A 15,865-nucleotide genomic window follows, 5' to 3' on the forward strand; every position below is an offset into this window, starting at 1 on the left:
ACTGCAGCTCCATTGCAAATGCTGCCATCTTGCTCTGTAACCCACATGTTTTGCTGGGAATTTAGGTGCACTTGGCACATGACACCTTGAAAATGAGTTTTGTGCTGTGCCGCTGAGCTATTTTGTGTTTCATAAATAAGAACCCTCAAACTTTGTTACATTTTGTGAATATCTGACACTCTTTAGTAACATTTTCAACCATGGAAATAAACAGACATTGCAGTACAACCCATATGACTATACCTACTCACAGGGTTGCCATTAGAAACTGAGGGGTCCAGTACAAATGTAACAGACAGGGCCCCATTTTGTTCCTTGTCTCATCCCACACCCATTTTTAAATTATCATTAATTATCCCCTCCTCTGTTCTCTCCAGCCACCCCCATCCCCGTTTCTATTTAACGCCTGCCTTAGTTTACTTATTTCTCTTCTTCTTCTTGCTGAATCCTTTTGGCTCTTCTCCATTGACCGCGTAATGATGTCATTAGTGACATGATGTCAGAAGCATTGTTGTTTGTCTCTGTGCTGGCGGCAGCTGTATTGTCCCCTTACCCCCTCACCCCTCCCCCTCCTACACCTTGGGAGTGGAGGCGGATGCGCTGCCTACAAAGGGTCCCACTCCTGCATCCCTTACATCAGCATGGAGGCCCCCCCTTCCCACCCCTTACATCTCAGGAGCAGCTGCTGCCCAAGAAAGGGAGAAGACCACATCCCTTGATTCACTGCAGAGCTTCCCCCCTAATAAATCTGTTTGGGCCCAGGGTTGGTCGGGCCGTTACTGATGGCAGCCCTGCCTAATCCACACATTAGCTTTACTTAATTGTCAGCGGTCCCTTATTTTTCATAGGCTGTCCCAGATTCCTGATAGTGTCGTTCTATTAAAAACGTGTCAGATTAATGGCATAACTTTTGTTTGATGCAATTCTCAGTTTGCACATGTTCTGTTTCATCACAGTGTTACAGCAAATTATACCTCTCATAAAACCAGGCTGGGGACTCATTACAATTCACGACAGCATCTGCACTGGGTAGTTTTCGTCTGGCAGGGCAGAATGTATATGAAATTTTAATCCAAGCCAGGGCATTATCTGCATGTTCTTCCTGTGTCTGTATGTTTTTCCAGTTGCTCAGTTTTCTACCAAGAGTCTGTACTGATGTGGCTAGCTTACTTATCTTCTGAACAGAAGCAGCCCTAGTATGTTTGTGTGTCTGAGCTAGGTAAGTTAGATTGTAAGCTTCACAGCAGCAGAGAGTAATGTGCCTGAATAAAGTTCTGTGATTGTATAAGTGATTGTATAAGTCATGTGTAAACCTACAATTTACCATGTTCCCTGTGTCAAAATGAATCTGACCAGCAGCTTAGTTTTCATGTTAATTGTACCTGAATGTTGGCATCACTGCTGATTATGTCTCAGTTCTTTTATATTTAAGATATTAAGGGCATAGTAAAGACAGATACAAGACAGTATGACCTCTTAAATGACCAGAACATGTGATCCGAAAAGTCATTTTTTTCCTGACATATGCTGTAAAAATGCAGATATATTTACCTGTTCTATACACTTCTGCACCTATATTGTCCCATATACTTTACAATAACATGAAAAATGAACATCTTGGGTACTGAGCAGCCCGTAAAAATAATGTAGAATCTTATATAATAAGCAGTACATACATGCTATATTATGTATGTACAATCAAGATTAGTCAAAAACTGTTTTCGATTTATGCCCTCTTTTATCATTACATGTATCCACAGTTATGTTTTTTGTATGAATACCATGGACCACAGGAGCCACTGCCCCCTTGTGGTCAATTTGCAACATGCATCACAACAGAAATATCTGTCACTTGTGTATCTCCCTAAAGATCAGGTGTGCTGACAATATCTCTGCCAGGCACACCACTGAAGAGGCGTCACCAAGGTAAGCACTTTCTGAAGTTCTATAAAAAGTGAGCATGAAAGTATGAGCAGAGCAAGATGTCTGTAACTCTTCAAGATCTGTCACAGAAGTGACTAGAGATTGGATTCAACAGGTACTGCTGGGATCAGAGGGAAGAGGATTTCCTTAAAATATTGTAGGTAAGAAGCTGTTTAAATTTATATTATGTATGCACTTTTACATATATGCCATTAGTACATTGCTGTTTATATATAAATATTAAAAGCATGTATATTCATATACATCCACACATTGACAGATATACAACATCAAGTTGAGAGAGAGAGGGAGAGAGCGGGAGAGAGAGAGAGAGAGAGAGAGAGAGAGAGAGAGAGAGATGGATAGATAGACTGGCTTATACTTCTTCTGCAGAGCTAATTATTAAACAAATTTTAACACACAGATGTGTAAAATACATGTTTGAGAAATAGACCTGAGCTGTCAGTCTGTCATTATAAGAGGGCTATATCTATCCAATATTAACATAATGCTGTTCTACATAATAATACATATAAAAATATTTCAGAGCTTTTGGGCATGATCCAAATGTCTCTACCTGCAGGAATAGCAATAGAGCAACCAAAATTAGCTAAAACCTAGTAACCCTGCACTTCAGTTCTCTGAGAAAAGCAGTTTTTCTAGTGGTAGTGTAGTGTAGTATAGTATACTGAAGGGTAGTGCAGTGTAGTGTAATGCAGTACAGTAAGTATGCTTGCACTTCTAGAGCAAAAGTTCTCAACTTTTTTTTACATGTATGTTGATAAAAGTTAACAAAGAACTCCTCAAAGTCTGTTCATTTAACACTGATGTATGTACAGTGATTAAAATTCTTCTTAAAATTCTTCTCCGATCTGAGTAAATTTATACCAAAGCACTCTGTATACAGTTAGATTTTTTTTGTTACCATAATTCTTTTGATTTGTTTTTTATATGATTTATTATATAGTAGAGATGAGCGGTTTGGTTTGGTTGAAATCCGTCAAGATCCAACTTTGGGAATTCAAGTGAAAAACGAGTCATGACTCGATTTTGCGCGCCAAATTCAGATTTCAAAACGAGGCAAAATGCAATCTACGAAAAAAAATTTGGGCAAAACGCACAATATATGTGTGTGTGTGTATATATATATATATATATATATATATATACACATATACATACACATACACACACACATATATGTATATATACATATATATATATATATATATATATATATATATACATATATGTATATATGTATATATATGTATACATATATATATATATATATATATATATATATATGTGTGTGTGCGTGTGTGTATATATATATACCCCTGGTTTTCTCAAGTGCCATTTTAGAACAGACAGAGTGTGGGTAGGAGGTTAGCTGTAGTGCTCTGCTCTGACAATAGCGTCCAGGGTGGACGAAGGACATAGAAAAGCAATAGAATCGTGTCATTATTGTAAAGCTGTTCTGTAGAGATTAGTCAGCTAGAATAGTTTTCTGATCAATTGCTTTTAATTTCAACCTTTTAGAGAGTTTACACGGACTAGTGGCTACTGGTTGTTGTTAATGCATGTATAGTAGTACTAGTATGTAGACTATAGTTAGTATAAGTAAGTAGTATATAAATATTGGAGGAAAACAGTGTGCTTCTGCTGCTTTACTATTAGCAGCAGAATCCAAAAAACAAATAGATCTTTTTTCTTTTAAAATTTAAAGATTTCCTAGTGAAAGTAATTTTGTGTGGGGCAGTGACATGTGAAATAATCTTGAAAACAAACTGGGTGTTTGCATGTTCGGCAGCTGCACACCCCAAAAAATGCTATATATTCTAATCTTTACTACTTTTCAATACTTGTCAATTTTGAAATGGTCATTAAGTGATATCTATATTTAAAAAAGTTTTTTTTTCTTCTGGGCATTTTCAACATTCAGCGACCGCATGTAGAACATTGCTGCGGCTGCACAAAAAATGTAACCTGCCATCCACCAACTGAAGCAAGCCCATTAGATAAATTAAACAACCAAAAACTTTAGTGTAAGGTGCAAGAGGTAAAAATGTTAAAACGCTACACACATGCTAAAGTTGGAACATTACACAGTTTGCATCATGGAAAGTGAAAAGGCAGTAACAATCAGATGTCATTAGATGGACAGAGGCATCAGCAGATATTTAGACAAGTAGATACTCAATTGTTAAGAGCTGCCTAATTTGCTGTCACTATATAAATAACTAATGATGCTGATAGACGAAGGTGGCCTACGCCCATGCTAAAAAACTTCAAAGACTATGCACCCAATATATTGCCAGAGCATTCATCGGTAGCCAAAAGCAGGGCTTTCCCTACCTTGCTGCTATCTAAGTAAATGATGTTGCTGAGGAACAAAGGTAGCCTGCACCCATACTAAAAAACTTCTAAGACTATACACACAATACATTGCCAGAGCATTCATTGGTAGCTAAGAGCAGGGCTTTCCTAACCTTGTTTTACTTATATGCTCTGTACCATAATGCTGCCCTCCTGAATAAAACCAGGGGACTCTTAAATATTTAAGGGGGAAACTTCATCAAATCCCATGGTAAAGGGGACTGCCCGACACTTACAGTGGAGGTGGGCCAAAGACCCATGTATATAAATTAGAGATGCTCAGGCTCGGTTCCCCGAGAACCGAACACACCCGAACTTGGCAGATCCGAGTACCGTCCAAGATGGCTCGGTACATTCCTGCACCCTCTGAATTAAAAACGAGGCAAAACGTCATTGTTACGTCGTTGGATCTCGGATCTCTCAAGTTTTGGATTCTATAAGTACCGCCCTCCACGGCGATCCAACGACATTTCCCAGAGGGACGTAAAAGGGGTAGCACAGGTCTTGGCAGTCTGTAGAGCAGTTGACCAGCTTCATAGGTAGAATGGAAAGAGGAGGGGGTAGCAGTGTTCTTCAAAGTCTACAGTGAAATTCAGGAGAGCTCCATTGCTCCTTTGCTAATTATCATTGCTGAAATAGAAAGAATTAATAGGTCTGGCATGCTTGGTCTTTTAAAACTGCAGTCCCATATTGTATAGTGCTATATAGGTAACACACAAAGAGGAGAACTCCATTGCTAAATGTCATTGCTGAAATCCAAATACTAGGGCTGGCAGGCTTGGTGTAAATCTGCAGTTACATTGTACTGTGTTACATAGGTAACACACAAAGAGGAGAGGTCCATTGCTAATTGTCATTGCTGAAATACAAATACTAGGGCTGGCATGCTTGATCTTCTGAATTTGCAGTCAAATTGTACAGTGTTATATAGGTTACACACAAAGAGGAGAGCTACATTGCTAATTGTCATTGCTGAAATACAAATAATAGGTCTGGCAGGCTTGGTCTTCTAAATCTGCAGTCTTTGTTTGAAAGTATATGAAAATAATATTTTGACCTGTGAGATGGTCAAAATTGACTGCAAATGACTTGAAAATAGTGTTATTGAGGTTAATAATAATGTAGGGGGAAAAAAAGCAAAAACGTGATTTTAGCCCAAAAAAAAAAAATAGGGATTTTAGAAAAAAAATCGGGATCCAAAACCAACACACGCAAGGGCGGTTTTGCCAAAACCAAAACACAAAGTTAATCCAGATCCAAAGCCAAAACCAGAACACGGTGGTCAGTGAACATCTCTAATATAAATATGGATGTATATAAATAATTATATGTTCTACTAGTGACGTGTAAGAAATATGTAAAACAGGCAGTTCAATAGTTGACCTTCCTACACAGTATTTATAACACTACATTGATGCAGATTTGGTTGCCCAAAACACCTGTCTTGACAAGACAATACAATTGAAATTCCACATTCTGAAAATTAAGAGGACAAAATTTAGTACTGGCAAATAATACATCTATAGATGGAGATATGAACCGTATAGACTTGCTAATACTTTTTTTAATTGAATCGGAGAAAGCAAATGCACCGATGGCAGATTTACAAAATCCTCCATTAAGACGACAGTGAACCACTACGGACAGCAGCATTAATAGACATTTAAAAGATGATGAGAGGGCACAATGTTAAATGGTGCAAATCAAAATTGAACTGTCGTAAATACTCGTATATTAACTTGTATATTATATATATATATATATATATATATATATATATATATATATATATATATTATAATAACTCGTAAATATTTATGGGGAGGGCTGAAGAATCAGTCCTGGAGAAAGTTTTGTCCAACCCTTAAGTAAAGGGGACTGCCCGAGATTTGCAGCAGAGGTGGTCCCCAAGAGGGGGTGTAGTCACTCTGATGCCAGATTTTGTAACTGGCCAATCACATGTCACAAGCCACCGCGCCAGCATCAATGGCTCGTGTGTATCCAGATTGCGAACATGTCCCAGCCATTCCCCAACCGGGATGCCTCTCACACTGCTGCTGCATCCTGGCTAGTAACAAACTGCTAAGGCGCTGTAATTAAATTGAAAAGCAAATGTCATTGGATGGACAATGGTATGAATGAATAAAGTTAGACATTTATGAAAGTAAATATATGAAGGTGGCCTGCACCTCCATATTACAAAACTACACACACAATACATTTTGAATGTTACAGGGCATCCATCATAGACAATTAAGCTACAGTAACAGGCAGAGGATGGACATGGTCATTGCATGGACAGTGGTATGAATGAATAGATTTAGACCTTTATGAAAATAAATAGACAAAAGTGGCCTCCATCCAGACTACAAAATATAAAAGACTATGCACACAATATATTTTCCTATAGGCACAGCATTCATCGTATCCAAGAGCAGAACTTTCATACCTTCTTTGACTTATGCTCTGTGCTGTAATGCTGCCAATCTGAATCAAACCAGGGGGCTTGTATATATTTTTGAGGAGGGCTGAAGAATCAATCCCCCAGGGGAAGCTTCCTCCAACCCTGGGGTTAAAGGGACTGCCTGAGACTTGTAGTGGAGGTGGGCCCAAGACCCATGTATATAAATATGGAATGTATACAAATAATATTTATATGTTCTATTAGTGATATTTAAGAAATATGTAAAACAGACAGTTCAGATAGGCCAATAGTTGCCCTTTCCACACATGTAAGTATGTGTAATACTCACATTGATGCAGATTTGGTTGCCCAAAACATGTCTTGACAATGCAATTGAAAGTCCACATTCTGAGAAATTAAGAGTACGGATTTTGGTCCTGCCAAAGAATACATGTAGAGATGTGATGGCTGACGATTTACGCTAATTGATGGAGTTAGAGAACTGTTTAGACTGATTCATTATTTTTGGGATTTAATGGGTGAAATCAAATGCAACAATGGCAAAATGACAAAATCCTTCATTAAGACAGCTCACTAGGCCAAGTGCTAATATCTAGAGTACAAACTGAAACTGATCACATCTACAGTTCATACTATTGGCCATACTGATCACATATCACTGCTCATATTGTTCACATCGACAGTACACATATATTTATTACATTTATTGTAGATATCACTTGATTGACTTGCATATTCACACCTTCCCTACACATCATTGAGCATAAAGTACTTTCAGCTACCGTACATACCATTAGAATACTCATTAATTATTACATGTACTGTATACTTTTGTGGACATAGACATAAAGTGTACATCAATGGACATACTCTATATAAAGACGTTTGTAATCTATATTTTACTTATTACTGTCACTCTGGCACCCACCGGACCAGGTGTGCCAGGTAAAGTCCCAGTGCTATTCAGCATGGGAGAGCTAAATCAGGCACTTAATGGTTAATTAGCCTAATGCCCAAATACATTTCTCGACATATTGTATTTGTACTGTAGATGAGTAAGTGCACTTAATATTTGTGCTAATTAAACTGGTAGGGGTTTATTCAAATGTATTCTTGAATACCTTTTAATAATCCCACACCTCAAAAGAGTGTATCCTTGTTACGATTGTAATGCAGGAGTAGTCACTAGCTGGTATAGCACAACTGATCAGGGAGGCATGGAGTCTAACACAGCCCCGGTATTCACCAGGGCTTTGTGCTTTGCTGCAAAGGGTGCGCAGCTCACGGTTCTCCTAGATAGTGTTCAGCACAGGGAAGTCTAGGAAACAAGCTGGGTCAGGAGCCAATTTAAAGAAGCAGGATACAGGAGTAACAAGGAGAACACTGGAGTAGGGAGAGATCCAAAACTCTGGCACCCTAGTGGTGCCAGAAGCTTCTATTTATACAGATAGGTTAGCCCTGACTGGGCAGAAGTAATTCAGCGATCGAAATGTAGCTGACCGCCAACAGACGATCCGGGAGCATCCTGTTGCCTAGCAACGGGGCGCAGCTCCAACTGCGCATGTGCGCACAGATCGTTGACCAGCATAGAGAGGAAGTGTCCTGTTGCTAGGCAACTGGATGCGAGAGCACAGAACAGACAGGCACCGGTCCCCGGCACGTAGAGAAGGTGCGGGAACAGCGCTTGACAATTCTATCAGGATTGGTTGTGGTTTCAGCAAAATGGGGCAGATCATGCGTGTAGCTTGACACACTGTGGCTTGGGCAAATTAAGGCAGGGCAATAATCAGTATGTACTTGTGTGTGTACAAAACTTTTTCTGGTAGGCACCTGTGACTGACATTTTGTTTATATTTGAAATCCTACACATACAGTAAAATGCTGGTATATAATGTATCTAGTAAGTAACAAAAATCCCAAAAGTTATTTCATTTTTTCTTCAGTCACAGATAACTTACTTATACCATAAAGGGGGGGATTCAATTCCCCCCGTGGGGCAGCACGATGGCTTAGTGGTTAGCACTTCTGCCTTACAGCACTGGGGTCATGAGTTCAATTCCCGACCAAGACATTTGTGAGGAGTTTGTATGTTCTCCCCGTGTTTGCGTGGGTTTCCTCCGGGTGCTCTGGTTTCCTCCCACACTCCAAAAACATACTTGTAGGTTAAATGGCTGCTATTAAATTGACCCTAGACTCTGTCTGTGTCTGTGTTAGGGAATTTAGACTGTAAGCCCCAATGAGGCAGGGACTGATGTGAGCGAGTTCTCTGTACAGCGCTGTGGAATTAGTGGCGCTATATAAATAAATGGTGGTGATGATGATGATAATATCCTTTTCTGGTGCAAATGCATAATGTTGGATAAACTTCTCTGTATGTTTCAGAATTCTGTTTTCTTCACAGATTTAGGCACCTTTAAATCTCCAGCATCCAGATGGCAAGTGGAGGGATCTTATGTCTGTTGCTAATCTTAGCTCTAACAGGTGAATATTCATATGGACATATTTCAGTCTATCATTTGTGTATGCAAATGACTAAGCTAAAGGTGATAGATACAAATATTTTCTATTGATTAAACCATACAGTATCCATTGTGGTCTTCTTTTAATCAGTCATATACTAATATTTATTGGTTAAATAGTTTCAATGCATGTTTGCAATGCCCCTCTTAGCTGGTTGTAAAGTGCTAAAAAATTGGGGAAATATTTTATATAAATTAGATAGTCTTAAATGCATTTAGGAATGCAGAGGATTTGGGAAACTGGTGTAATTTATCAATAAAGCCAAATTAGGAAAATGCTTTTTTTATTGCTGCCCAAAACATATTTAAATTAATGTTTACAGGTAATTATTATTTAAATTTTCCCACATGCAGACCTGATAAAATGTAAATATATTACAATTACGTTATCTCTTACAATTAAGTGATAAAGTTATGGTTATGGTTATGCCCTAAGGATCTTACATACTCAAAGATTAATAATGTGACATCTGTTTGACTTTGACTTCTCCTGATAGGCTGCCAAGCCAATGATTCTCGCACAGGATTCTGGGATTATTTTAGTCAGCTGACCAATGAGAAAAATGGATGGAATCTGCAAGAAAATACAGTCAGGTGAATACAAAATAACATCTCAAACTGTTGACTTGTATCTTCAAGTATGATGTTTCTCAATGTACTGCATTAACAAATTAGATGTATCAACTATGTCATGAAGAAGTGCGTTTGAAAATAGAATCATCCTACATGAAGAACTTCAAATCAATGCTCTGCTGCTGGGAATCCCAGCTCCTTCTACCATCAGACTCTCAATGTGGTGTGCCATCCCATCACTCCCTTGCAGGAGTTCCTGATGATGACCAGACATTAATTTAGAGTCCATGGACAGTTGAACCAGCATCTATTACTAGCAGAAAATTGGGTTCATGACTACCATTTGGGAAAGACTTTCTCAGGTCATTGATCCTGCGTACATTCCTGTGCCCCCATATATTGTACCTCTCTGAGCAAGTGAAGAAGCGGTAGGCAAAACAAGACCACATAATTCAGTTCCTGAAAGGTTTGTCTATCTACATGGACTCATTTAAGACTTTTATTGCCACAAGCACTACTATATGAGTGCAAATTAAATTGCTGTAACTACAGTGCAAATACCTGCTCTGCCAGTTTCTATCCTGCAGATTCCCTTATCAACTTGTTTTCAATGGGATCTACAGCCTAGTAGGGGTTTCCTCAACTAGTATGGTATTTAGTTTCAGAGCTTGCCAAGGTAGCTTGTATCATCTTGTTCCTCTTTGGAGAAGTTTTTGCATGGGCATTATTCCTCTGATAAGTGAATAATCCTGCACTTCACATAGCTTTTCATATAGTATTTTATTTTATTTTAGTCCGATAATCATCATCTTATTTTATTTATAGTTGATCCCTTGGCCTGTATTGTACTGTGGCACAATGGACCACTATGTGGGCCAGTTGCTTCCAGAAAATGAGAAACACAAAAGTCTAGGTGGATTTGGATAAGCCATCCTGTGCAATGTAAATAGCTCTAATTTCAAATTACTCTTTCAACTTTGACCTCAAATTCTGACACATACTCTACTACTTCTCAATTCCTGGATTCAGGATTTGCTGGCAATTTTAGAAGGCAAGCCTTGGTTCAAGAATCCAAATTGCAATCATTCCTCTTTAGAAACTCTTCTATATTCCATACATAGAAATATGTTGAATTTCAGGAGTATTTATTCATCTTAAAACAACTCCTCTCAAGCTGCACATTGGAATATTTTTTAAGTAACACATTCTTTTTGTAATTCCAAAAGCCTTAAATTTAGTTTTGGGGGATTATCCTTGCCTTCTTGTCATTGATTAGAGTGTTGCCCACTAACGTTTTCTCTTGGGGTTCTTCATGCTTAGTATTGTGTAGTCATGAGTAGCATGTATTCCAGAGGTGTCCAAACTCAGCCCTCAAGGGCTACCAACAGTTCAGGTTTTCAGGATCTCTTTAATCATACACAAGTGAGTTCATCTATTTGGTTGGGTCAGTAATTATCCCACCTGTTTCTACAGACAGAAATTCTGAAAACATGAACTGTTGGTAGTCCTTGAGGACTGAGTTTAGACACCTCTGGTGTATTCAATGTGACTTATATAATATTAGTAATAAATAGTGGTAAATGTGTAACTTGTATTATATCACAATAATTAATAAAAGTATTAATTAGTAGAGTTTGTAAGTAGAACTAGAGATGTTCACTGACCCCCGTGTTTTGGTTTTGGATCTGGATTAACTTCGTGTTATGGTTTTGGCAAAACCGCCCTTGGGTGTTTTAGTTTTGGATCCCTATTTTTCTTCTAAAATCCCTATTTCTTTTGCTAAAATCACATAATTTGCCTCTTTTTTTGTTCCTACATTATTATTAACCTCAATAACATTAATTTCCAGTAATTTCCAGTCAATTTTTGTCAAGTGACAAGAACCCCTGTTTCTGTATGAGCAATGGCACTGAGCAATGGCACTTGAGACTGGAGAGTGACAAGAACACTGCTACCCCTGTTTCTGTGTGAGCAATGGCACTGAGCAATGTCACTGGAGACTGGAGAGTGACAAGAACACTGCTACCCCTGTTTCTGTGTGAGCAATGGCGCTGGATCTCCTGGGGAGGGAGGTACTTATGGAATCCAAAACCTGCGAGATCCGACAACGCAACAATGACTTTTTGCCTCAATTCAGATCCGAGGACGCGCGAAAGTACCGAGCCGGCACGCGAGCCTACTCGGATCCCCTAAATTCGGGTGGGTTTGGTTTTCAGAAAACCGAGCTCGAGCATCTCTAAGTAGAACAATGATAGCAAATTATTAGGGTCAGTTATGGAAAACAAAATTTAGGGGTATACTGGTGAAGGAACTTCATGGAACATGGATTACAGGAAGATAAAGATAGAAGTCCTACATACATGTGTTAGTCATGCTTATACATTTCACCTGCGCTAGACTAACTTTTTATAATCTGTGCTACTATTTAATTCATTTAACTAACAGATAGGCTAATCCTATTTATATAAATCTTATTTTCTCTCTTTCTCAACAGTGGCCTTAAAAATAGCTATCAGAATGGAATAAGCTATGTGGGTAATTTCTTTGGGCCCTTGAAGGGTGGTTTCCAGAAACGCCTGTATGAGGACTCAGATGGGCTTCGCAGGTTAATACAAAGGGAGGTGCAAGACCTCCAAAGGAAGATTTACCCTTATATGGATGAAGCACACCAGAAGATAAACAAGAACCTTGAACTACTACAAAACCGTTTGTTGCCTTATACTGAGGAACTGAAATATCAGCTGGGATGGGGAACACAGGAGCTCAATATGCAGTTTAATCTGTATAAGCATGGTATAAGTAATGGAGTAACAAACAAAGTAGCACAAAACTTCCAGGACCAAATACTTTTGCACACAGGGAGAATGAGACAACTACTTTATCCACTGGCTGAGAGGTTGTTAGCAGAGATCCGTCATGCATCTGATGAACTCCATGGAAATCTAGCCCCCCATGCTCTGATCTCCCCGGAGAAATTAACCCTGCAGGTACAAGAACTATCTCAAAAACTGACTCAGAATGCAAAAGAGCTGCATGAGAAGATTCACAAAAACCTGGATGAGTTGAAGGAACAGCTTGTGTCCAATCCATGGGAAATTAGAGAAAGGTTTCCAGATAGTCAGGTGGCTGAACCTGTAGCCCCCTACGTAGAAGAAATGGCAGCTCAGGTGCAGAGAGAAGTGGAGGAATTCCACAGGAATACTCAGAAGCAAATTGAACAGTTTACTCGGACCATTAACATAGAAATGGAAGAGATGAAGTACAGACTGTCCCCTGCTTCTTCAGACTTACAGGATACAGTCAGTTCAATAGAGGATGTGCAAGAGAAGTTGGAGTCATTGTGGAAGGACATATCCAAGCACTTACAATAGAGAAGCCTGCATAAACTTGGGGGTACTGTTGACAACATAATGACTATATAATACCCTATGCAATAAAGTGGGACTAAGCTGTAAAAGTGAAAGCACTTATTTTAAAACTCCATGTACATGGCATCTATACATACACGTGAAAGTGATTAATCTGTCTAGTGTACTGACTGCAGCTATCTTTACAAATAAGTATAGCTGTAATTATAATCTCTCTCAAAGTTAGTAATGCTCTTTCTTATATACAAAAAGTATGGCAGGCTATATGATTATGGAAATATCTTGCTCAGATTATCTATTTTTTTTATAAATGTGTAATATATATAAACAGGCAAAAAAACAAACAAAAACAAAACAGTGGAAATACATATTGTAGCTCACAAGGCTCCTGGGATGATTTAGGGAATAGAAAGACTCTACATCATACCTTCTTTAAAATCATATCAAAACATGTTTTGGGATTTAGTTCCACTTTACCTTCTTAATGCGCTTGCTGAGCTGGTCATGTACACTATCTGAAGTTCAATTGCTATAGTCCCCAGGGGTACATATCAGCACTACATTTTGTTTACACAGTAAATATAACTAAATATGACTAATTTATAATTTAGAAATAGTTTATATTCCTGCTTTCTTTCTAAAGGAAGATTTATACAGTAACATTTCCCTTTCAATGTTTAGGGCACATATTATGTACATACTGTACATGTTTACAAAATATGCTACCTTTGTATCCTTCTACAAAACTTGATCCCCATGGGCTTCCTATCATAATCAACCTCTACTGAGATTGTAAGCGCTACCGAATCCAAGGTCGTATTCCCGACTAGACCATTCCTGCATTTTTATCGCATGAACATTTTTCCCCACACTCTTTTCCTAATTTCCCCATACCCCCTCTACAACCCTGAACTGTACCTCTCTCACCTCTACACCTAATAACTCCTTCCCCTTCCTGTTTGAAATGTTGAAACTATAACATCACTACAGTACAAGACCAGCATATAGCTGACTTCATATTGCAAAAGCATTGTTGGGAAGTTTTATGTACCCTAAATTTGTCTATAAAATGCTATTGGTAAACCTCCCTTGAATTCATGTAATATTTCATTTTGTGCCCAATGTTAATAAGAAAAAAGTAAAACAAAGAGTTAAGTACATTAATGTCTATGTAGTGTAAACTAATGTCAGTTGAGTTTATTTGATAGCGGAGTCTATATACCGAGGCAAATACAGATGGTCAATTTGCACTGTCCTCCATTGGAGTGTAGTTGGAGGAGTGTATTCCGCTGCTTCCCCCCCCCCCCTCCCCTCTCCAACCTACACCAATAGTCTCTGTCATCTCTGTAGTGGTGGAGATTGGCTCTACTATGTTTTTGAACTGCATTCTATGTAATAACTGAATACTATATATGGTGCAAAACGGACCACTGGGGCTCTATGTAGTTTAGTACTACTTCATTGGGGCTCTGTGTACATTGATATATAAAGCCCATTGCTGCCAGTGTCTTTCTTATGCGCATTGTTCTATTTTGGATAACCTCCAACCAGTGTAAAAGACAAATTTTTAAAGCTGCAAAAATGCACTCAATATTGGACATTTACGAAGCACTTGGTGCACAACTTAGAACACCTTGATGGTCCACCCAGGACACATTGAGGTGCAAGTCTAGTCACCACACTCGGGAGGCATCTCTGAGTAGCAAAGTTGCACATTAATGTTCGGAAATGTGGAAAAAATCTTTAGCAGTGCTCAGTGTAAAAGGGTATCCTCCTACCCCATAGTAATGCCCCTTTTAATCACATAAACTTTTTCACCCAAGTAATTCTGAGGTTAGCCATGGTATAGGCTTATATAAATCATGAGAGTGTGAGGACATGGGGACTGTCTCCAAACTTTGCTAGAAACGTCTTTATTCTGCTCAACTCAATTTGCTCCATAAACCTATATGCCACATCTAGATGCACTTGTGCAAATCGAAGTGCATGGCAGGCCAAAGGTGACTTTGCACTGCGGAGTGGCTGTATTGCACTTTATAAATTACATTCAATCAGTGCATTTTGTTTGCACAAATGCAACTATTCGTCGGCCATGCACATACGTTGGTACACGCCCCAATTCCATTTATGGGAAGTGCTCCCTGGAGACACTTTGCACAACTATTTGTAAGTTGCAGGTCAGATAGTGTGTGGGGATGAAAGTAAAAATGCCATATCAAATTCCTTTTATGAAATACTCTTCCATTTTTGGTCTTGTGTATGTCTAGCATTTCCGGTTTTCAGTGTTTATTTTATTGGGGATTCTGTGTTTCCTGTATTTGTATTGTTTTTCACATGCAAAAATCTGTGATGTTCAATGTTAAATAAATAAATAAATATACCATAAAAATATTAAAATCTCCATGTAATTTGGCATTGATCTTGTTTTTATATTACACAAACCAGGGCAAGGAGAAGATACAAAGCAGTTAAGAGGGTTCCAGGGAAGAGCTGAGAGGGTGCCATGGGACAGAATGCCAGGGCAGGGGATAGGGTGTCATGGGCCATGATCCTGGGGAATGGGTCCCAGGGAAGGGGTTGCCAGGGGACATGGTGCAAACGGCTAATAGAGAGGGTCCATAGGACAGGGTCGCACAGAATAGGGTGCCAGGGGAGAATGAGAGGATCCTGGTGGAGAG

At 38.8% G+C, this 15,865-nt stretch overlaps 1 protein-coding gene across 5 annotated transcripts; it reads left to right on the forward strand.

Annotated features, from left to right (window-relative positions):
- The first annotated feature begins 1,854 nt into the window (after positions 1 to 1,854).
- Positions 1,855 to 15,560, forward strand: APOA5 (apolipoprotein A5). 5 transcript variants are annotated; one of them, XM_075191563.1, is made up of 4 exons: positions 1,855 to 1,926; positions 9,129 to 9,208; positions 9,744 to 9,840; positions 12,314 to 15,560. In XM_075191563.1, exons 2-4 carry the CDS (start codon positions 9,160 to 9,162, stop codon positions 13,188 to 13,190), a joined length of 1,023 nt encoding a protein of 340 aa, XP_075047664.1. In that variant the 5' UTR covers positions 1,855 to 1,926; positions 9,129 to 9,159; the 3' UTR covers positions 13,191 to 15,560. The 5 variants fall into 5 exon arrangements, with proteins under 5 accessions (XP_075047664.1, XP_075047663.1, XP_075047661.1 ...); XM_075191562.1 differs by lacking the exon at positions 1,855 to 1,926 and adding an exon at positions 1,949 to 2,084 and having other exon boundaries at positions 9,110 to 9,208; XM_075191560.1 differs by lacking the exon at positions 1,855 to 1,926 and adding an exon at positions 1,949 to 2,084.
- Positions 15,561 to 15,865: the final 305 nt, after the last annotated feature.

This window comes from Mixophyes fleayi, chromosome 11, assembly GCF_038048845.1.
Source record: "Mixophyes fleayi isolate aMixFle1 chromosome 11, aMixFle1.hap1, whole genome shotgun sequence".
NCBI lineage: Eukaryota > Metazoa > Chordata > Amphibia > Anura > Limnodynastidae > Mixophyes > Mixophyes fleayi.